The following is a 21,922-nucleotide window of genomic DNA, read 5'->3' as shown; positions in this document are numbered from 1 at the left end:
AGCAGTTTGATAGGCCTCAGCTTCTTATAAGAAAGTAAAGGAATAAACACGTTCAGGAAACACAAGGGCAGACAAACATGTCCGTCCCCCTTCTCAAGTGTTTACTGTGTCTTACTGTGTGTCAGCTGTTGTCAGGTTCCTGTGTCCCACATGCCAGAGGTGCACAGATCAGCTGATAACAATTGATAATTGTGGTCTGGGTAGATTTGCTTTCCCAATCCAGTATGAAGAATGGAAAAAGTGATAATGTGCAAACATGCTCATCTATTGTTGGAATGTAATTGTAAGCAGATGTGACAAACCTGGTGGTCTTAAACAACATGATACAAACAACTGCTGTTAGAAAAGAAATCTGCTTCCCATAAAAGAGCATTGGGTCATCTTAACCTGATACAAAACTACTGAGTACTGTGGGGCATGTGCCCAACCTGAACCCACCAATCGGACCAATTTATGTCTTCAGTAAACCACAATGTGAAATGAAAATTGCTCGGAAAGGGAATGAAAAGAAAGAGTGTTGCATTAGTATGGAGCAGAAAGTCAGACAGAAGGAGGAAAGAGGATATATAAATAGATCAGAAGCATTTGAACTCTGGCTATGGAGAAGGATGGAAAAGGCAAGAACATAAGAAATTTGACAAAAGACAGGAGACTGTTCAGTCCATCCAGCTCACTTTTGAAGCTAATGGCTAAGCTGTTCAAATATCTCATCCAGATTCTTTTCAAAGTTTGTCAGGGTCTGTGCTTCAACTCCATGTCTCAGTAGTTTAACCCAGAGTTCCACTGAGTAAAGAAGTGCTTCCTGGTTTTAATCCAAAATGTACTTCCTCTTAAACACCACTGGGGTCCTCGAGTATGTGATTTACCCTTAAGCTGAAAGAATGTTGCTGGATCAGTTGGATGCATAAATTAAATTCAATCTCTCTATTATAATAAAAATATCTTGGGAGACAAGACTTTTTATCCTGCGACGAGACATGATCTTTCAAAGAGAGACACTTTCACGTCCCACGAGACAAGACTTTGTGCCAAGAGATTTAACCACGCCCTGGGCAGGAAATAAAAGTCAAAGAGTAGATGACAAAGTAAAACGGTGTAAAGAAATCAAAAACATTGGCGCGATACACATGCAGAGCAGGTTAGAGATAATGGAAGTACGAAAATTCGAAAGTCTCAAAAAAATTATAGTAAAGATCACATTAGCACAAACAAATGGAAATTATTACTTGGTGAAATAACGGAACTACGAAAAGAGATTGAATATATCATTCCAATTTAAACTTTAAGTCGGAGACTTATAGATCATCTAATTCATGTTTGCCATCGGGGAAAAGTAGTGTTTCTTCCCAATGAAGAGGCCTGTCGGCGAGAATTAAAAGTTTTGTTGCTTGCGAGCAGCAGAGATGCGAAGTTGCTGGTGTAGGCATTGGGGATGGCAAGCGAAGCGAGCAGGGGGCAAAACCACCTGGTCAGTCAGATGAATAAATCACCTAGCGAAAAACATTGGTGAAGATAGGAGCATGTGAAGAGCACGACAACATGTTCTAAGTGGTGCTAAGTGAAGAGGGAGAGCTGTAAATAGTGTTGGAGGGTAAACTGGTGGGAAAGAAATCAAAATGCAGGCCAATGCAAATGCAGGGCATGTTATATTACCTGCAAGATGGTAAATTACACCAAGAAATGGAAAGAAGAGCAGAAGACAGAATTCAATTGAGGAACCGGCAATGGCAGATAACTAAAGAAAAAAAGAAGCCACTACATTATCTCAGCCCATCATTTTTTTTCTGTCAGTTCATCTTTGTTTTTTTTTTACAACATGCTGTTCTTCCAAAAGTACAAGTAGTACCATTTTTGTTTTATTCTTTTAAATAAAGTACAGTTTTTTTATCCTGGCTTATCATTTCTTATAAATGTTGTGGCCTGCAGGGGGCACACCAGCGCCCCAAACCCAACACAGACATATGCTGACACAAGTTAAGCACCACACAGGTTTTTATTCAGGTATGGGAAACTATTCCCAAACCGTTTCCCACCTTTGCAAAACAGTACAATAATACATCACACAGCACTTTCTTTCTCTTCTTCTCTCATCCTTTGTTTCTCTCTTCTTCTGCTTCCACTCCTCCTCCTCCTGCAGCAAGTTTTCCTCACAACTCTGGATTCAGGCTTCTTTTATCCTACACCTGGGAGTATGTCTGGTGGCCTGTTAGCATGGTCTGGAAGCACAACAAAGTAGGGTTCCACAGATCCCTGACAGCACCTCCTGGGAGGCACCCATGGAACCCAACAGGGCTGTGCCGAACTCCAACTCCCAAGTTGCAATCCAGGGGGGGTTGCTATCTAGCGCTCCAGGGGTAATAATGCCCACTGCCTGTTCTCTCCCCTGGTCCTTCCTTTATGAAGGCATTCAGCCAGGTAAGTGTCCTGACTGTGTGCCACAATGTGCATTACCACAGAATGTGCCTACTGCCCAAAATGGAGCAAAGGGTCTTGCCTGCTCTAACACTCCAGAAATATGTATTTAATAAAAGTTAATAATGATTCCTTTCTGTGAATAAAAAAGGGGTTACAAGGTCAGTCCCCAGTAGAGGAAAAGAGGATGAATTATGACCAAACACATAACGAGAACCCTGGCACTGTGCCAACTCATCAGCCCTTGGCAAAGACATTGAGCTGCCAGTTCAATAAACAGCTCTATCTTCAAGACCTCCTGCCAGCTGCAAAAAGTGATTTAGGAGATATTTGTTGCTGAAAAATGAAACATTCCAGGACAACTAAAAGGCATTATTCACACTTGGGCTATTAATTACGGGTGGTCTAGCAGCAGTCGGACTGAAGGAACAGCATCCCGGGCTGTCTGGAGGTTGCATCCCACACAGATTCCCAAAACCCCCCCACCCATCAAGTTGTGTCACTTAGTGGCTTATCAGCTGAAACACAGGATCTCATGCTAAGACATTTTCTGTACAAATTGCAAAGGCTAAAACACCAGTGTGACATGAGATTACAAATGGGCCACAGGCTTCACTGCATGCTGCTTTTCTCAGCCGCTAAATCCTTTTCTTATTTAAAGAAAAATAAAAGAGTTAAAAAAAAAAAAAGTTGTCAGGTCGTTTTATTTTCGCTATAGAATGCCATCGTAACTCCCCCTCAGGGGATGATGCAAATGATTCAGAAAAGGAGTACAGTGATGATTCACCAGACATACTGTACACACTGAAGAGGGAGGGATGATCAAAGTCATACAGGACAGGCTTACCTCCTCCTCTACCTATTAGGATGACTCACTGAAATGACCTACAGCAAAACCCTTCCTTTCATGGGCTTTCCAGCAGGGAGATTTCTCTCAGACTCGCACGTCACCAAAATGCAACTGGGCTTCAAAGTTTGCTCATTTATCATCCCCTTCTACTGTGGCATACCTTACCTTACAGCTAACACTGCAGGTCACAATAAACACCTAAAGTAGGGGTGTCAAACTTTGATCCTGGTGGGCTGTAGTGGCTGCTGGTTTTCCTTCCTGCCACTTTCTTCAGCAGAGACCAATTTGTACTTTTAATTGACTTATTTTATCTTCATTTTGATTGCCGTGCCTTTAACTTTTGAATTGATCTTTTTTCCTTAAATGGCAGCCAAATAAAAATCAGATGTGAAATGAGCCAACAGATGACCTGCTAACTCCAACCTATTTCTCTCCAACAGTTTCTTAATTAGAAGATGATTCTTGTTGTTAATTAAACCAGTTATTTACCTCCATGGCTTGCTGGTGCTCTCATTCTGTCACAGCAGGCATTTCCAAAACGGTTGATTTTCTTTTTTCTAAGAGAACCATCAAATATGTTTTATGGACCTGAACAGATAAACCTTACTGAAACCTTTCTTTATTTTCAGGTACTTGTATGATGGACACAGGTTTGCTTGTCATGTGTTGGCTCATTCTTTGACTGCTAATTAAGGAAAAAAAGAAACAGTTAAGGGTCCTGTGTCTTAAATAGCAAGTCAACTACAAATATGGCAAAAGAAGTTAATTAGCAGCAAATATTGCTCACTAATTAATAAAATGGTTAGAATAAAAGCCTGCAGTCACTACAGTCCTCCAGGATCGGAGTTGGACACCACTGACCTAAAGGACAAAGGAACTCAGGTGCCAGCTGTTCTGCATACATTTCCTGACACAGAGATAACTATATACTTGCAAGATTCCCAGTACTGGATTTCCAAATTCTTTACAAGAAACCAACACTGGAGTGACTTTCCTCATGTAGGAGGAGTACAACTCCAAATATGATTCCACAAGGCGGAAAACTTGACTTGAAAAAAAATGATGCTGCGGCACCCTCAGTAAAGTGACCCATTCGATATGGCAAAGTGATTGAGAAAGGTGTCATGGAAAAAAGTAAAAGAAGAACAACAGCATCTGCTAAAGGTCAAGCAAACTGCATAAGCAGATTAAGTGATGAAGACTGAGAAGGAATAAGCAGACAAAACACTGACACACACATAGACAAGCAAGAAGTAATCATGATAATAGCCTGATATGTTTTGGAAATGGAAAACATTTTAGGTCACAGTGACTTTACTGGGGGCAGAAAGGTTTATTGTAATGTGTTGACAATCCCCCGGGACTTAGTACATACTAAGTTTGGAATACATGTTCAGAATTCATAATCAAGTGTAAGTATTGTGTTCATTGATCATCAAACCTGATAAAAAATTTCATAATAGGCCGAAGGAAAAAGAAGAGCAGTAACATTTACCGAGCATCAAGAACATCAGACAAAGCTCTTAAGATAGAGCACCTGAGCAGTAGGCAGACATGAAGGCTCACAGGCATGGAAGACAAAATCCAGGATACACAACAAAATAATGAGAACAAGAGAGAAAAGCATGTTGACAAACAAGCATTTCTTATGAAAATTACATCATCAATGTGATCACTGGGAAGGTGTCTTTTTACATGGTAAAAAGAAAAGAATGTGTTTCCAAAATGAAAAAGTTCAGCTTGCTCTGTATTAGACACTTCTAATTTAGGTCCACGTGTTTTAGTAGTATACAATTAAAATGCATAATAACAAAATATATAATGGCTTATTATGGAGAGCAGGATATCCTCAGGGAGCAACCTTGGAATGAATATTTCTAAAGACAAATCACTGAATCTGAACATAAAAGCATGTGAACCCACCTGTATGTCCAAACTCATCCACAAGTGCATACACCTTCTTCTTAAATTCTTCTGCTGAGCCGATCAGTTCAGCCTTGAACCTCTCCTTGTCTCTGTTTAGCATTACTTCTGAATCTATTATGCACTGTTGGAAGGAGACCCATTCACTGTTCAGCACTTCCAACATCTGCTGAACCTGAGAGAGAAGAGCAAACAGACATCAGCCGACTGCAGTTTTGGGAATTTGTAACACCATCCTTCCTAATACACCTTCTCAGGATAAGTCTTTACTGGTTGGTCATTACCATTCACCTCATTCATCCCTAATGATTTTCAGCTGCCAAGAACTCACCTTTCTAACAAATAGCAAAAGAGAAGTGTTACACCAGATGTCAATTTACAGATTGGGCTGGTCAGGAGGTTAGGTCAGGTTGGGGAGCATGCACTGGTATAGCGCACTGCCACACCAACCACATGACGAAACAGCTCAGGATCCCGGTTAGCAAACCCCCAGGCAAACACGTGGTCCAGTCCCACCATCCGGAAATGACCCTCTATCTGCCACAGCCAGGCGTTAAGTGGGTGTCCCCTTGGCCTGGTCCATCCACTTGGGTCCTCAACAATGAGGATCCTGTGAGCTGGATCACCCATTGGAATTGCACCACATGGTTGTAGTGCCGTAACTGACGCTCCATAACAATACAGGTAATGTGCCTCATTCATTTTAGAGGTTTATAGCCAGTTCTATTGTTTGGGATCAAGGTTGTTCAAATGTTAGGATGGGTAGACTTTACTGTGTCAGAGGGAAATTAACTTGGGAGCAGCAATTGCCAAATTTAACAAAGGTCCACAGACACAATAAAATAGAAATGTTATCCATTGTTATAAGTAGAACACACAACTAGGATTAGTACAAATAACAAAACTGAATTCTGACAGTACATTGTAATATTTTACAGCTACCAGAATTCAAAATGCTTATAGCATGGGGATAAAAGAGTTCTGAAATCTATTTTTTTTTTAATTTTAGGAATTTAAATCTATAGCCTGCTGGAAACAACTGAAATTTTGGAAGCACAGAACGACTGCTCTCTTGACAGAATTGAATTGGCCTTTTTTTGGACTTGCTTCTGATACAGCTCAGTGACAGAAGACTGCTCCAGACCAGTGATTTTACTACTAAATGCAATAATATTACTAAAAATATTTTATTCTAAAAACTAATATCCCCAAACAATATATAAAATAACAGATTCAATTAAACACTTGCAGAAGTGTCATTATGTTAGCATTGTTGAACCTGTCACTGTCTGTGTATAATTTGGACTTTTTTGCTGGCTATGCTCATTATCAGATTTTTCTTAGATGTGTATGTGACTGTGTCCCCAGTCGACCAAAGCCAACTGATTGTTGGTTCCAATGCTGCTCCATCGCCTCATTATCCTGTATTGAACTAGGAAGGTTCATACAATGGACAGATGAATGTGTTTGACTTGTGAAGTAGTTCTGGAGAACTTCCAATTACGAGAACACCAATATTACAGCATTTTTTGGAGTAAAACTTTGGAGTGTAAATTAGAAAAATTTGTATTAATACACATTTTAAAAAATATATAATATCAATCTTTTTGCTATTATTATTCTATGCCAAGAAGCACTATGGTGCATTGGTTAGCACCTTTGCCTTATAGCTTCTTCATGCGCACCACAACTCCATTTTGATTTTTTTTTCCAGACCCTCTACTTTTTCCACTCACATCACAAAGTCACGCAAGTTTGGGTAATCTGTGACTCAAAATTGGTTTCCATATTTGTGATTGTAGGTGTATGCATAAGTGTGTTCAGTGGTAGAGTGACACCCCATCGAAAATTTGTCTCTGCATTGTGTCCAGTCCTCCCAGGATAGGTTCATGCATTTACAGCCCTGAATTGAATTGAGAGGGTAGGACTATGGATGAATCACCAAGTCTATATTTACAATTTTGCTATAAAAATTTCAATTTTGTAATTTGAATTATGTTTATTACATTAGTTAACATTCATTTGTTCTCTGAATCTGTTTTTTTTTACATTTGAGTCATAGGCACTTGGAAGCAGAACAAGTAGGTGGCGTTCCAGCTCCCCAAACACCCATCCCAAGCATGCTTGTACACAAGTATAAAAATACAAGAGAGTTTATTCATGGGAAACCCTTCTCTGTAAGTGTTTCTCACAGCACCAAGCACAAGTACAAGTACAGTAATAAAGCACAGCAATACTTAATCTTTCTCTCTTCTTCTCTTTGTCACTGCCTCCTCCCAACTCTGGCTTCCGGAACCGAGGAAAGGAAGCTCCTTTTATCTACCAACCAGAAGTACTTGCAGTGTTCCATAAATGTGGTCCAAAAGTACTTCTGGGTGAGGTGGAAGCTCCATGAAGTAGGGTTCCCATGTCCCTGCACCACCTCAAGGCAGCACCCACAGAACACAACAAGGCTTAGTCAAATCACTCCAACTCCCAGTTTGCCCTGTGGGAATCCAAAGCACCACTGCAACCTGGGGGAGGGGGGCTACCATCTAGCTATTTGGGGGAGATACGCCATGTGCACTCTCTTTCCAGCGGTTCTTCTGTCTTGAGGGCAAAGTAGGAGGCAACTCTCAATGGGACAATTGTCAGGTACAGGTCACACTAACTACAATCAGACATAATGCCCAATTGAAAGTCACCAATTAAAATAACCTGAATGTATTTAAGAAAACAGATCTTTTTTCTTTTAAACAAAGTTAGTGACCAGGCTGAGGAACAAGAGGAAAAAAGCCATGACTGTTCTCTTGGTAACATTGCAAACCAAGGAAAAGTAGAGAAGCAGTAGGGTCCAGAAATCCCTTTCAGGACAGTTACAGGTTTTTGTGTTGGACATTCTAAAGATCAGAAGCTACATGGCTTGTAACTTTGTCTCTTAACTTTACTTCTTGTTCTAAGGCAATTTTACTTTTCCAATTGTAAAAAGTCTATTGTGTGGTAGAGACTACAATTTAATTTTAAATTCACCTAAATAGCTTCAGTTTAAATGCATCCTCGGACATTGTAGTGTAGTGTAATGATTAAGGCTTTGGAGTTCAAAACCTGAGGCTGTGGGTTCAACTGACACTGTGTGACCCTGAGCAAGTCACTTGACCTTCCTGTGCTCCAATGGGAAAACAAAAAGAAATGTAACCAATCGTATCATAAATGTTGCAGTTCGCCTTGGAGAAAGAATTAAATGTAAATAAGATGAGGCTCAATGACAGACACAAAAGACCTGCCTACAATGAAACCTGACTGCATACCATGGTCCTCCAGAACTGAGCTTCCTCACTCCACTCCACAGTGAACCACAAAACCAAATGATTATGAGGAAGACTCCGAGAATAAAGCATCACAGATTACACAGGGTGTGTTTAAAAAGGAAAAAAGTCAAAGCGGGAGATCAACAGCGACCATTCAGATTTGAATTAAAGCTCCTCACCAAAGAACATGTCGTAGTTTTTGTTGTTTTTTTTTCTTTTTCAAACAGAAACAGGCCACGTTTTGTACTCAAACAGCAAGAGTCCCACTTGCATCTGATAAGTGGATAATGTAGCAACTTCCCTTAATTTAAATCCATGTACAATTCTAGGATCAAGACCCTTGATAAGAACTTACAAATACAAGACTGCGATCACTGAGCCCAGGGAAACACTGCAGCATTCATTTTCATATTTTTCAGTTCAAGAAATTGAATGCCCCGTAGAGCAGAAAGGCTGTCTGAGGCTTTATATAAAAAGAACTTATGCGTGTGTCATTATCTGCTATTACTGACAGCTGCTTGCTACCATAAAACCTTCAGCATCTCCATCAAATAACGAAACACAAAGAAGGAAACTGGTGGAAAAATGTTAAGCCCATTCAAAACGTGACGGGAGCCTGGAACAAAAAACCCATTTGATCTGTGCTGTTTACACGATTGGATTTGATGCGTTTTTTTTTTTTTTTTAAGTTTTATCACATTTTTTAAAGTTCCTGCTTTATGCTTGGTTGTCCACCTCTCTGCATGTGAAAAAATTGGATCAAGAAGGAGCAGGAAAGCGATGGATTCTTATACACTTGAGACTGGTGATTTTGTGACCAAAGGTATGTATAAATAAATCTTCTGAATAAAGCATATGTTTCCTTTGCAGCACACAGTACAGGTATTTTATACCAGATTAATATGACTGAAAATTTAAGCAACTGTTGCATACAGCAAGAAAAATATAAAGCTCTTATAATCTAGTTATCTTGTGTTACTTTTTATAGCATTCTTCAAGCCTTTGAAAATCATAAATGTGATGGCGGCTGATGTGACAGGGGCTTTATAAAATGTAGATTAATCACTGGATTAAATATAACTGTAATATTCAGTTACTGTAATGCCAATTACATTTAGAAAAACATTTTATTGAGAAAATTAAGCTGCTGTGTCACTTTTACGTGAATACTTTACAACAATACAGAGCACAAAAGCTTGTAACTTCTGCTCTATAATTCACAAAAAGCAAGATGAAAAGAAATTGAAATTAAATTGTCAAGGGGTGTTCTCACCAAGCAGGTGAGCTGGATGGGTTTGCATTCATCAATTATCATTAAGTACGATGTGCTTCTCAGGCCAAAGAAAAGGACTACTGCTAGTTGATAGAAATCCAATTTATTATGACAAGTCAGATTAACATTTTCAGAGATCTTGAAACACATTTTGAGGTTATTTAAAATAATTCTGTCTTCTTTTTGATATACTACACCTGTATTTGCAAATATCATAAAATAACTTACTTTCAAAAGCATTACATTCCACCTTTCTCTTGTAACATATCTTAAAAGAGAGAGGAAGCGATTTTATAATATTGTGGAATTTACTTGAAACTAACTTGATGTTATTTAAGGATATCTTGAAATGAATTAGAAATATCGATAAATGAACAGAAAGTTACCTGCAAAATGATTCACTCTTTTCCAAACCCATTCAATTTATTTGAGGAAATGGACCTAAATGCTAACTCTACCTACTGTAGAAACTATTTCTAATATTTAGAAAAGCAATTAGAATAATTTAAAATGCAATGAGATATTATAAAAAAGATTTATTTTTCAGATAACAAAAAAAAAAATCAAATGTTGTTAATTTACTTTTGATTTGAGAGAGAGAGAGAGAGAGAGGTTGGGAGCATGCACTGACACAGCACATTGCTGCACCCACCACATGACAAACCAACTCAGGGTCTCAAATTAGGACCCGAGTGCAGACGTGCAACACCTGAGCAGCACACTAGTTCAAATGGAGTGGCACAGTGCAAGGTTTTATTTACAGTGGCTGGAGTGCCAGTCCTGCCACCAACCCCCTGGTTTTCCCTACAAGTTGGAGGATCTGCTTGCAGGCCTGGATACAGATTAACCTCACAGCCAGGATGGGGCAATTGCAGGTTAAGGGCCTTGCTCAGAGGCCCAACAGAGTGGAATCACTTCTGGCATTTTCTGGCTGCCTTCCAGTTGCTGGTGCAAATCCCTAGCTTTAGAGCCACCACTCTGTCCCATTTGAATTGAGATAAAGTAATTCTTGTGCTCTATTTCAATTTCAAAATATTTAAAAGCAACTTTTCTGTGAAAAATAATTAATTTCTGAAAAGGTCATGTCATGTCATTTTGTAACCTGTTTATTCCAGTCCAGAGTAGTGGGGGAAGGCTGAAGCCTATCTCAGCTAGCACAGAGCACAAGGCAGGAGCAAACCCTGGAAAGGGTGCCACTCAAACACAGGGAAAACACAATCACCCACAGGCCAATTTAGTGTCACAGTTTCCACCTAACCTGCATATCTTTGGACACTGAAGCACATGGAAGAAACCCACACAGACATGGGGAGAACATGCAAACTTCACGCAAGCACGAACCCTGGTCTCCTTACTGCGAGGCAGCGGTGCTACCCACTGCACCACCCTCTGAAAAACTCTCCCATCTAATTTAAGAAGGAAATTATTTTAAGAAACCAACAATTACATTAGTGAAACTTCAAACTGAGGAAGTCTTTTCAATGATATCTCAATTGGATTAAACATATCTTAAAATCTATCTGAGATTCCTAGAAATTCACTTACATTTGAGATATTGGAAATACATTTTACAATATTTTAAGAATTTATAGAATGTGTTCCTTTTTATTTTCAGCTATTCAGTATTTAGAGATTTTCGAAATGCCTTTTTAAGCACAGTGTTATTTCGGAACATCTGAATTCTTTTGAGAGATTGGTAATGTACATATGGTATATTAAAATGGCAAAGGAAATCATTTACAAATATCTGAAATTTAATTTTAAGATTTCAAAGATGTATTCAAGTCCAGTACAATTCTGACCTGAATTAAATTTCCCATTTACTTTAACATATTTTCAAGATATCTTGATATTTGAAGGTCTACTATATAAATCCACAAGGTAAAATCAGATTCCCAAACCTGCCAATCCAATTCAGAGTTGTGAGGCTGGAGCATATCTCAGTGATTCTGGGTACAGGGCATGAGCCAGTCTTATAAGGGATGCCAGGTCATCCCAGGCCCTCTCACTCACTCACACTAAGACACACACTGAGCAATTTAAGTGACCTACATTTAAATGGGGCTGTGGGAAAAAAACTAGAGTACCTGAAACTCTATATGGACAATGACCAGGCCCAGATTTGAACCCAGGATCATGAACCTGTGAGGCAACAGCACTGTTATTTGAAATGCCATGAATTTTGAATTTCTCTATTCACTTCTTATTTTGAAATTAGGTAGATTTCTTGAAATACTAATCTGCCCATTTCGATTTCAAGATCACTCCTTATTATGAAAGGGACAGCAGGTTTATCATAAAAGTAAGCTACTGTAAGAAATCTCAAAATGTACTTTTCATATCTTCAAGTCCAGCCACAAATTCTCAATTGGATTGAGATCTTGAGTCTGACTTGGCCACTCCAGGACATTAACATTTTTGTTATGAAGCCATTCCTTAGCATTTACCCATGGGGTCTTGTCTTCCAAGGTGCAGGTCAGGTTTTTTGCTAGGATATTCCTACATATTTTGCTGCATTCATTTGACTCTCTACAATCACAAGCCTTCTAGGATTTGCTGCAGAGACACATCCCCACAGCATGATGCTGCCTCCACCATGCTACACAATACAGATAGTGTATTTTCTATAATGTGTAGTGTTTGGATTATGTCCAACGTGGCACTAAGTCAGTTAGGCCTCATCATCAGCCTTCTTCTAGCTAACTGCAGAGCCTCCCATGTGACTACTGGTAAACTCTAGCTGAGATGCCAAGTGTACTTTTTAACAGTGGCTTTCTCTTTGCCACTCTATAAAAATAAATAAAGATAAATAAAGATCCAACAGGTGAAGAACCTGGGCAATGGTTTTTGTGTCTTCCAGATTGCTACTATCTGTTTGGGTATTCCTGTAAATAGCCTAATACTTCATTTTCAGTACCCACATTAATCAAAAGTATGAGAAATAAGGAACAAAGCAGAAAGACTTTAATGCTCATTGAGGCATAGGACTGTGAGAACAAATTGAAAAACCATACAAAAAAAGGGGATTAGGAATATTCAACATGGGTCCTCGAATCTTAGCCACTGTAGGTTGTAACTCCATCAGAGTCTCCTTGGTGGCCTCCCGCACTTGCCTTTGTCTTGCACAATCACTCAGTTTTTGTGTACGGCTGGCTCTACAGATTTATAGCTGGACCAAACTCTTTCCATTTCTTCTTGATTGATTTAACTGGACCCCAGGGATATTCAGTACCTTGGATATTTTCTTGTCTTCATCCTCTGACTTGTGCTTTTCAATCACCTTTACACAGTGCTGTGTGGAGTGTTCTTTTGTCTTCATTGTGTAAGTTAGGCCACCATACTGACTCACCACAAGTTGGCCCATCCAGATAACGTGTTCTAAGACTACAACCAACTGAAACCCCAGACAGATGACGTTCCCTTAACTAATTAGGTGACTTCTAAATTCATTTGGCTACACCGGTGATGATTTAGGGGTGAATACTTAAGCAATAAATTAATTTACACCACTTTGTAGAGATCTGTTTTTAACTTTGACATTAAAGAGCCTTTTTTTTTTTTACTACTGACAAAAAAGCCAAATTAAATCCACTGTAATTTAATGTTGTATAACAATAAATTGTGAAAACTTCCAAGCTGTGAATACTTTTTATAGGCACTGTAACTATTCATTTGTCCCGTTTATTCCATCTGTGTGCAAGGTAGGAACCTTTCCTGGACAAAGAACCAGACTGTTGGAGGGCACACTCACACTAGGATACCAGGATGGAAGAACCTAATGCATCCTTTAGATGTTGGATGAAAACATTATGAGACTAGGGTTCTTTGCCCCCTGCTCACTTTGTTCGCCAACACCCTCGTGTTTACGGTACATGCTAGCCTCTTTGTGGTTCTGCCACTCGCGTATGGGGATACGGATGTATAATTTACTAACTATTTTACATTACAGCGAGCAATTAACCATATTAAAAACTATTAAAACGTAATGATTTGAATATAAATTATATTTCATGTTGTGTTAAGAGTTATTTGTTGCATAATATGATTTTGTTCTGTTTGGCTTTGAAATTAACATGCAAAAACATTTTAAACTTACACTTTTACTGTTAAACGTAAGTAAAAACTATTTTTTATTTCAATGTTTGTCAATATCGCATTGAATTGTGATTCTGTGTTTGGACTTTCATTGTGACAATGCCACGTATAACTTTACTTGACTAAATTTCGTTTCTTTCTCTCTATTAAATAAAACAACTTTTTCGAATGTTTAGCTCCAAGATTTGTAAATTGTCTTTGCAAAAGCTATTCTAACAGGAAACTGTTTAACGTTTTAATACGAATGACATATCAAGATCTCCTTTGTAGTCTAATGTCATCCCCTGAAAATGTACTACATTCATACATACATCCTTCTTTCTACAGTAATTTGTGCGGAGGAAGTCCAGATTATGTTAATGGTATAATATGTTGATGTTTTCATCTTCCGCACGATCACCACCAACTGTTTCAGCATAGTCTATTAATACACATTTAACCAATTTGCAGTGTAACTGACAGTCATTTTCGGCGTTAAGTCATTTGACTTCATTGTTTCTTGGTGCTAGGATTGCCTGTGTTCTCATTTTTACTGTTGATAACCCTTCGTGATTAAATTCTTCAATAAGATTTGGACATAATACATTCTCTTTAATTGGGAACTTAAAGTGAGGAAACCGTTAACATTTATAAGAGCCGAGAAAGCAAGAACTGTGAACTGTGTTTGTCAAAAGTATTCACATGAATGAAAGGTGAGAGTAACGTGTGTGTGGCTTTCTATGGTTGAGAGGAAGGCGTGAAAACTTCTCATGGACAAAGTCTCGACTTGCGGAACTTAAAAAAATCTTCCAAAAAGTCTCGTCTTTCTTCCAAAAAGTCTTGTCTCATCGCAAGAGTTTTTTTTATGATAGAGAGATATGCTTAATTAGACTGTGGATACAAAGTACACCCTGTGCTTCTAAAACAGTTGAGAAGGATCAGACGTGCAATCTTTTCCATTTCATGTTACAGGGAAGTATTAGATGGTGTACATGAAAGTTTTACAATGATCAGTGAATCCCAGGAATGATCATCATCATGAAGGGTATAAATGGTCACATGCTCCCAGGAACAGGCAGTGGGTGCAAAAACTCACGGAGAGGGAGAAATCATAGCTTGAGAATAGCTGAAGGTGAGTCCCTGAGATGCTGCATGCATTGAAGCATGATAGACACAACCCTTATAGTATGGCTCAAGTAAGGCAGCCCTATTTCTGGTTTGATATGTGAACCCTGTCTAGCTGTGAAGCTATTTAATAAAACACTGACTTTTAGACATTTTTCACCTGTTGTTGCCTTTAAAAACACTGGATGGGCTTACAAAGTGGCACTTTGATAAAACTAAAATATTACATTTCAAGCACACCATAGTATTAAGCATTGTCTTTGTTTATTGGCCCCTTCAGTTTCACTTTAGGAACTATGTCTTTCCCTCAGGTGATCTATTTTTCGTTTTTTTTTTTCATGTGACATATAAAGTCCATAAAGAAGGCAGACACAGCATCCTGTTCCTGGTTCTTATTTACTGTACAGTATAATTGACTGCTTGACATTCAAGCTCCTGGTATTATCCAGATTGCTACTATCTGCTTGGGTATTCCTGTAAACAGCTTAATACTTCATTTTCCGTACCCATATTAATTAAAAGTATGAGAAATAAGGAACAAAGCAAAAAGACTTTACTGCTCAATGAGGCATAGGACAGTTAGAACAAATAAAAAAGCATACAAAAAGGGGATTAGAAATGTTGTTTGTGTGAAGAGCAGCGTGAGCAGAGCTTTAGTGGAGTACATGGGAAAACAAAAAAGAAAAGTCAAGAACATGGGCTACTTACGTCCTCACTTATGGGGACTTCATACTTTTCCAGGATGGCAAATTGCTCATGGATGGGTGGAATCCGTCCCTCTGTCTTTGTCAACTCAGACTGTAGCAACTCCAAGAGTTTCAGACTGTCTCCTAGCTCCATCAGAGTCTGTGGAGGCTTACTGACACTGCAAAAAATATATATATTTGAAAAATTAAAGAATGTTAAGCCAAGTAACACTGACTGAGGACTAAATGACATTGTGGGAAGAAGAATGTGAAGCTAAAGTGTGTTGTAAGTTGTGTTGTAATGACATACAAACACATTTATTCTATTTTTGTATAAGTCAGGTCAGGTTGGGGAGTACACACTGTTAAAGAGTGTTGCCACACCAATCACACAACAAAACAGTTTGGGATTATGGTTGACATCCCCCCTGGCACACACATGGTCCAGTCCCACCATCCGGAAATGACCTTCTATCTGCTGCAGCCAGGTGTTACATATGTGTCCCCTTGGCCTGGTCCAGCCACTTGGGTCCTTAACAATGAGAATCCTGCAAGCCAGATCACCTACGGGGAATTGCGCCACATGGCTGTAGTGCCATAACTGACGCTCCCTCACAATGCAGGTAATGTGCCTGATCCGGGACTCCATGAGCAACCGCTCATTTGACACAAAATCAAACCACCGGTTCCCAAGGATTCTCCGAGGAGACACAGTACTGAAGGAGTCCACAACCATATAGTGAAAACAGGAAACGCAGGGACTCTAGAGATTTAGACCTTAACCCTCTTGCATAGATATCAGGAGTGCCACACACCCTTTTCCAGCAACCTCATGGAAGAGGAAGAGTCACCAGATAAATGAATGTCACTGCCAAGATAAGTAATTTAGTAAACCTCTCAACATGGTTGACACTCTCTCTATAGACAGACACACTGCTGATGGCTGTGCCTAAGAGTTCATTAAAGGTCTGGATCTTGGTTTTCAACCTGGACACTAACACACCCAGACACTCAGGCTCCTCGCACAGTCTCTCAAAAGCCCCGATCAAAGCCTCCAATGACTCTGTGAAGATCATAGCATTGTCAGCAAAGTCAAGATCAGTGAACATGTCTTCACCAAGAGAAGCCCCACAGCCGCTGGACCCCACGACCCTGTCCAACACCCAGTCCATGCAAGCATTGAATAGAGTAGGAGAAAGAACATATCCCTGACAAACCCAAGACTCAACTAAGAAAAACACACCAGAGGCTCTGCCTCCACTCTACACAGCACTCACAGTACCAGTGTGCAGGCCAGCCATGACATTCAGTAGCTTTGGGGGGATCCTGCAAAGTCTCAGGATGTCCCACAGGGCAGCTCGATCAACTGAGCTGAACGCTTTGTGAAAATTGACAATATTCACATTTGTGCTCGATGAGAACTCTCAGTGCTAAGATGCGATCGATGGTAGACTTCTTAGGCATAACACCAGACTTCTCCGGTCGCTGGTAGGTGAGCAAGTGATCACGGAATCTATTGACCCTAGCAAGGACTTTACCCAGCACCGAGGGCAGTGTTAGCACCCCTGTAGCTGCTGCCATCCGGGTGATCACTCTTCCCTTTCCAGATAGGGAAAACATGCTCTGTTTTCCAGTCAGTTGGGATGACGCCCGTTTTCCAAATAGAAGCAAAGATTGCTTGCAGTGCCAGGAGGAGTTCACCCTGTATATTACAGATACCTGCAGCCTTCCCTGCCCTCACCTTGTTCATCACCTTTGCAATTTCAGTGAGATCAGGTGGTTCACCGCTAATTGGAGGATCAGCCTCAAGAGCCGTAGACCCAGAGATAACCAACGTCCTAGCTGGAGGATCAGCTTTAAACAGTAGTATTAAATAAAACCAAAAAATTGAAGCCATTATGCAAAATCTGCATTTGCCTTAGGAAGAATAATTAGCTAATGTGTGGCCAAGAAGATAAAATGAATTCATGTATAATTCTACTTTTTAAGGATATAAAGTTCATTACTTTTGAATAGACAAAAATTAAACCAATTAGCATATTTGCTTGTTCAATTCCATTTGCTGTTTTGAGATATAGCTGCTCTAATGGGCCTGCTGAGAACATTCAATGGTCCTGATGCTGTCTGTGCCTGTTGCAATGTGCTCATATGTACTTTTGAAACTTCGGTTTTCATATTTACCAAATGGGACTGGAATGACACGGTGGCACAGTGGATATTGTTTTTATATTGTTTCGCAGTACTTAAACTATGTTTCAGGAATTTGGGTAGATCTTGAATTTTCTTCCTATAATCATAGCGATAAGTCAAGAAAAATGACACGTTTTATTGGCTAACTAAAAATATTACAATATGCAAGCTTTTGAGGCAATGCAAGCTCCTTCTTCATGTTAGATGTAATCATTGTAATCATTGATTACATCTTGCCTGAAGAAGGGGACTGAGTTGCCTCGAAAGCTTGCATATTGTAATCTTTTTAGTTAGTCAAGAAAAGGTGTCATTTTGCTTGAGTTCTCACTACATTAATAATGGCTAACACGGTACAACACCCTAGTACTACTCCCTATAATCAGTTAGGCATCCCATCTGAAGTCAAAAACATGCTGTAATGTCAGAGTGCATTCTCATAAGCTGACATTGTAATTATGTGTTATGCTGTATGAGTGCCCTGTAATAAAATGTAACCACATTCACAGCCTGTCACGCCCCGCATTCTTATTATAAAGCAAAATGATGGATGGATGGACAAATGGATTTCTAGCAAAACTTGAAGACTACTTTCTGTGGAATTTTTATGTGCCTCAGTCTGTCTAGGTGTTTGTGGGTGATTTTGCTGGGGTTTGAACAGAATAGCAAATAGAATACGAACCAGTTTAATCCATTATAGGCTGGCAGGAAACCACACACATCACTACAACAACTGGAACACAGTAAAAGTCAACCTTGAATGAGTTGCCAGTCCATCAGTGGGCACACTCATGATTATATCCACAGTTGCTTACTACAGGCAAGTTTATAGGTGACAAATGTGCTTAGCATAAATGTTTTTATGATATGAGAATAAAGTACACCAAAATCTCATGGACACAAGCAAGCTCCACCAAGACAGTGACCTGGAAATAGAAAACAATGATTTTTCAATAAGAACTAAACAATGCCCATAATGCACAGAGCACAGTGGGGCCCCGGTTAGCATGGCTGCCTCATGAATCTAATGACTTGGTATCATCAAATTCAAACCCAGTGCCTAGCTAAAGTCTGTCCAGTGTGTGCAAGTACTCCCCATTTTTCTCCAGTTTACTCCCACATCTCAAATATGTGTTCAATATGACGATGGACCCGCAGTTCTTCCAAGATTAAGTTTTTCCATGTTTGTGAGACTGTGGAGATAAGGTAAGCTGTAGCTTTAATGATCTTGATCATCTCAGTGATTTTGATTGTGGTATGATAGTTGGTGCTGAATGGCCTGGTTTGAGTGCTTCAGAGAATGGTTACACTGGTATGAGTTGGCAGGAAGGCTACAGTAACTCATGTAATCACTCTGTACAACTTTAGTGAACAGAAAAGCATCTCAGAATGCACAACACGTCAAAGTTTGAGACGGATGAGTTACAACAGCTGAGGCTGCAGTGGGCATAGACTTATCAAAAGTGACAGTTATAGACTGGAAAAATGTAACCTGGTCTGATAAATCTCCATTTCTGCTGAGGCACACAGATGGTGGGTCTGAATGTGGCACTAACAGCATGAATCCCTGCACCCAATCAACAGTTTAAGCTGGCAGTGGTCTAACAGTGTGTGGAATGTTTTCTTGCCATATTTTGAGCTAATTTATACCAATCAATCATCTCTTCTCACAATCTCACAGCTTATTTGAATATTGTTGCGGACAATGGGCATTCCTTCATGGCCACAATTTACCCATCTTCTAATAGTTACTTCCAGTGTGGTAATGCACCATGGCACAAAGCAAATGTCGTCTTAGACTGGTTTCCTGAACATGACAATGAGTTCAGTGTTCTTCTGTGGCCTTCCCAATCACCAGATCTGAATCTAATAAGAACACCTTTGGCATGTGGTAGAATACGAGATTCGCAGCATGAAAGTGCAGAAAGTGTGTGATACAATGATGTCAACATAGAAGAGAATCTCACAGGAATGTTTCCAACAACTTGTGGAACCCATGTTTTAAAGAACTGAGGCTGTTTTGAGAGTGAAAGAATTACTAATATAGTGGTCCTAATAATTTGCCCAGCGACTATTTATGTACATATACCCATACAAATAAAGGTTTTAGCCAATTAATATAAAATTTTAAACAAATTCAGTTTTAATTGTCTCACAGATATTATTTAAAAATTATCCTAACATAACACATGGTAAGTCAGCAATGCAAAAGAGGACAATAAATAATCCAGGAGGTTAAACTTGCAGAAAAAATAAAGTTCTGGGTGCCTCGGCCCTTACTAATTTAGAACATTATAACACTCTAGATGAGAACAGGCAATTCAGCCCAACAAAGCTCGCCAGTCCTATCCACTTATTTCTTCCAAAAAAACATCAAGTCGAGTTTTGAAAGTCGCTAACGTCTTACTGTCTACCACACTACTTGGTAGCTTATTCTAAGTGTCTATCATTCTTTGTGTAAAGAAAAACTTCCTAATGTTTGTGCGAAATTTACCCTTAACAAGTTTTCAACTGTGTCCCCGTGTTCTTGATGAACTCATTTTAAAATAACAGTCTCGATCCACTGGACTAATTCGCTTCATAATTTTAACACTCCAATCATGTCACCTCTTAATTTTCTTTTGCTTAAACTGTAAAGACTCAGCTCTTTTAATCTTTCCTCATAATTCAACCCCTGTAGACCTGGAATCAGCCTAGTCGCTCTTTGCTGGACCTTTTCTAGCGCTGCTATGTCCTTTTTGTAGACTGGAGACCAAAACTGCACACAGTACTCAAGATGAGGCCTCACTAGTGTGTTATAAAGGTTGAGCAGAACCTCCATGGACTTGTACTCCACACATCGTGCTATATAACCTGACATTCTGTTTGCCTTCTTAATGGCTTCTGAATACTGTCAGGAAGTCGACAGCTTAGAGTACACTATGACTCCTAAATCATTCTCATAAGGTGTACTCTCGTTTTTCCAACCGCCCATTGTTTATTCAAACCTAACATGTTTACTTCCTATGTGTAATACGTTACATTTACTGACATTAAATTTCATCTGCCACAAATCTGCCCAAGCCTGTATGCTATCCAAGTACTTCTGTAATGATATAACAGATTACAAATTATCTGCTAATCCACTTATCTTGGTAGCATCTGCAAACTTAACCAGCTTGTTACTTATATTCCTATCTAAGTCATTTATATATATTAAAATCAGCAGCGGCCCTAGCACTGACCCCTGTGGAACACTACTCTTAACATCGGCCAGTTCTGATGAGGTTTCTCACACCATTACCCTCTGCTTCCTGTGTCTGAACCAATTCTGCACCCATCTAAAAACATCACCCTGAACTCCTACTTCTTTTAGTTTGATGCCCAAACTCTCATGTGGCACCTTATCAAATGCTTTCTGAATTTATGCATTTAGTCGGTTGTTGGACAAGTGGACACCCAGCCTCTCACGTTTTCATCTGTTTAATATGCTACACTAAGCACTAACATTCACACACACACACAAAGTGAAACACGACATTTGTTGGAGGATGACAGTTGACAAGGTAAACAATGTGAACTTCTCTAGTGCCTTAAGATTAATGAATTGGTATTTGAGTTTACTGGACTGAACTGCACCAGATAAATGGACAAGTTGTACCACCTGACCAACTGGACCATGACATAGTGTGGAAACCAAAAATGATGTGGCCAGAATATTCAAGCCATAAATGCTCATCAATACTATAAGTGGTAGAAAGGTGTCAGAAAGTAGACCCACTGTATGTGCTAGTCAAATGATACATACAGTATGTCTTCTTATTATTCAGTGCATCCTAGGCAGTAAAAATGAGGGAATTAATGCAAAGAACCTCAGCTCAGGAGACACAATCTAATCAGCTAATAATGAGTAAGGGGACAAAAAGAAATACAACAGAATGGGCACAGTTCAGCAAGCCCAATAACCACCAGCACCCTTTACTCCAGTACCAAAAAAAAGAGAAATAACTTTGCAGGGAGTCTTATTCAAGTGCTTCATGAGAAAGAGTTCACCCACACAAAAAACCAGAGAAATGGTGATGGCAGGCGTTTTAAAATTAAAGTAACTTGAGCAAATCCTTTTTTT

At 39.4% G+C, this 21,922-nt stretch overlaps 1 protein-coding gene across 1 annotated transcript in view; it reads right to left on the bottom strand.

The window, feature by feature from the left end:
* Positions 1-21,922, bottom strand: part of dnah2 (dynein, axonemal, heavy chain 2) — a 521,611-nt gene that overhangs the window by 313,921 nt on the left and 185,768 nt on the right. Inside the window, exons 22-23 of the mRNA XM_039749646.1 lie at positions 15,653-15,809; positions 5,186-5,360 (exon numbers count right to left, since the gene is read on the bottom strand). Coding sequence (XP_039605580.1) covers positions 5,186-5,360; positions 15,653-15,809 — 332 coding nt within the window. The remainder of the gene's footprint in view (positions 1-5,185; positions 5,361-15,652; positions 15,810-21,922) is intronic.

The sequence above is a fragment of the Polypterus senegalus genome, chromosome 3 (genome assembly GCF_016835505.1).
Source record: "Polypterus senegalus isolate Bchr_013 chromosome 3, ASM1683550v1, whole genome shotgun sequence".
Classification (NCBI taxonomy): domain Eukaryota; kingdom Metazoa; phylum Chordata; class Cladistia; order Polypteriformes; family Polypteridae; genus Polypterus; species Polypterus senegalus.
Note: the sequence above shows the minus strand (reverse complement) of the source record. Positions and strands in the feature narration are given on the sequence as shown.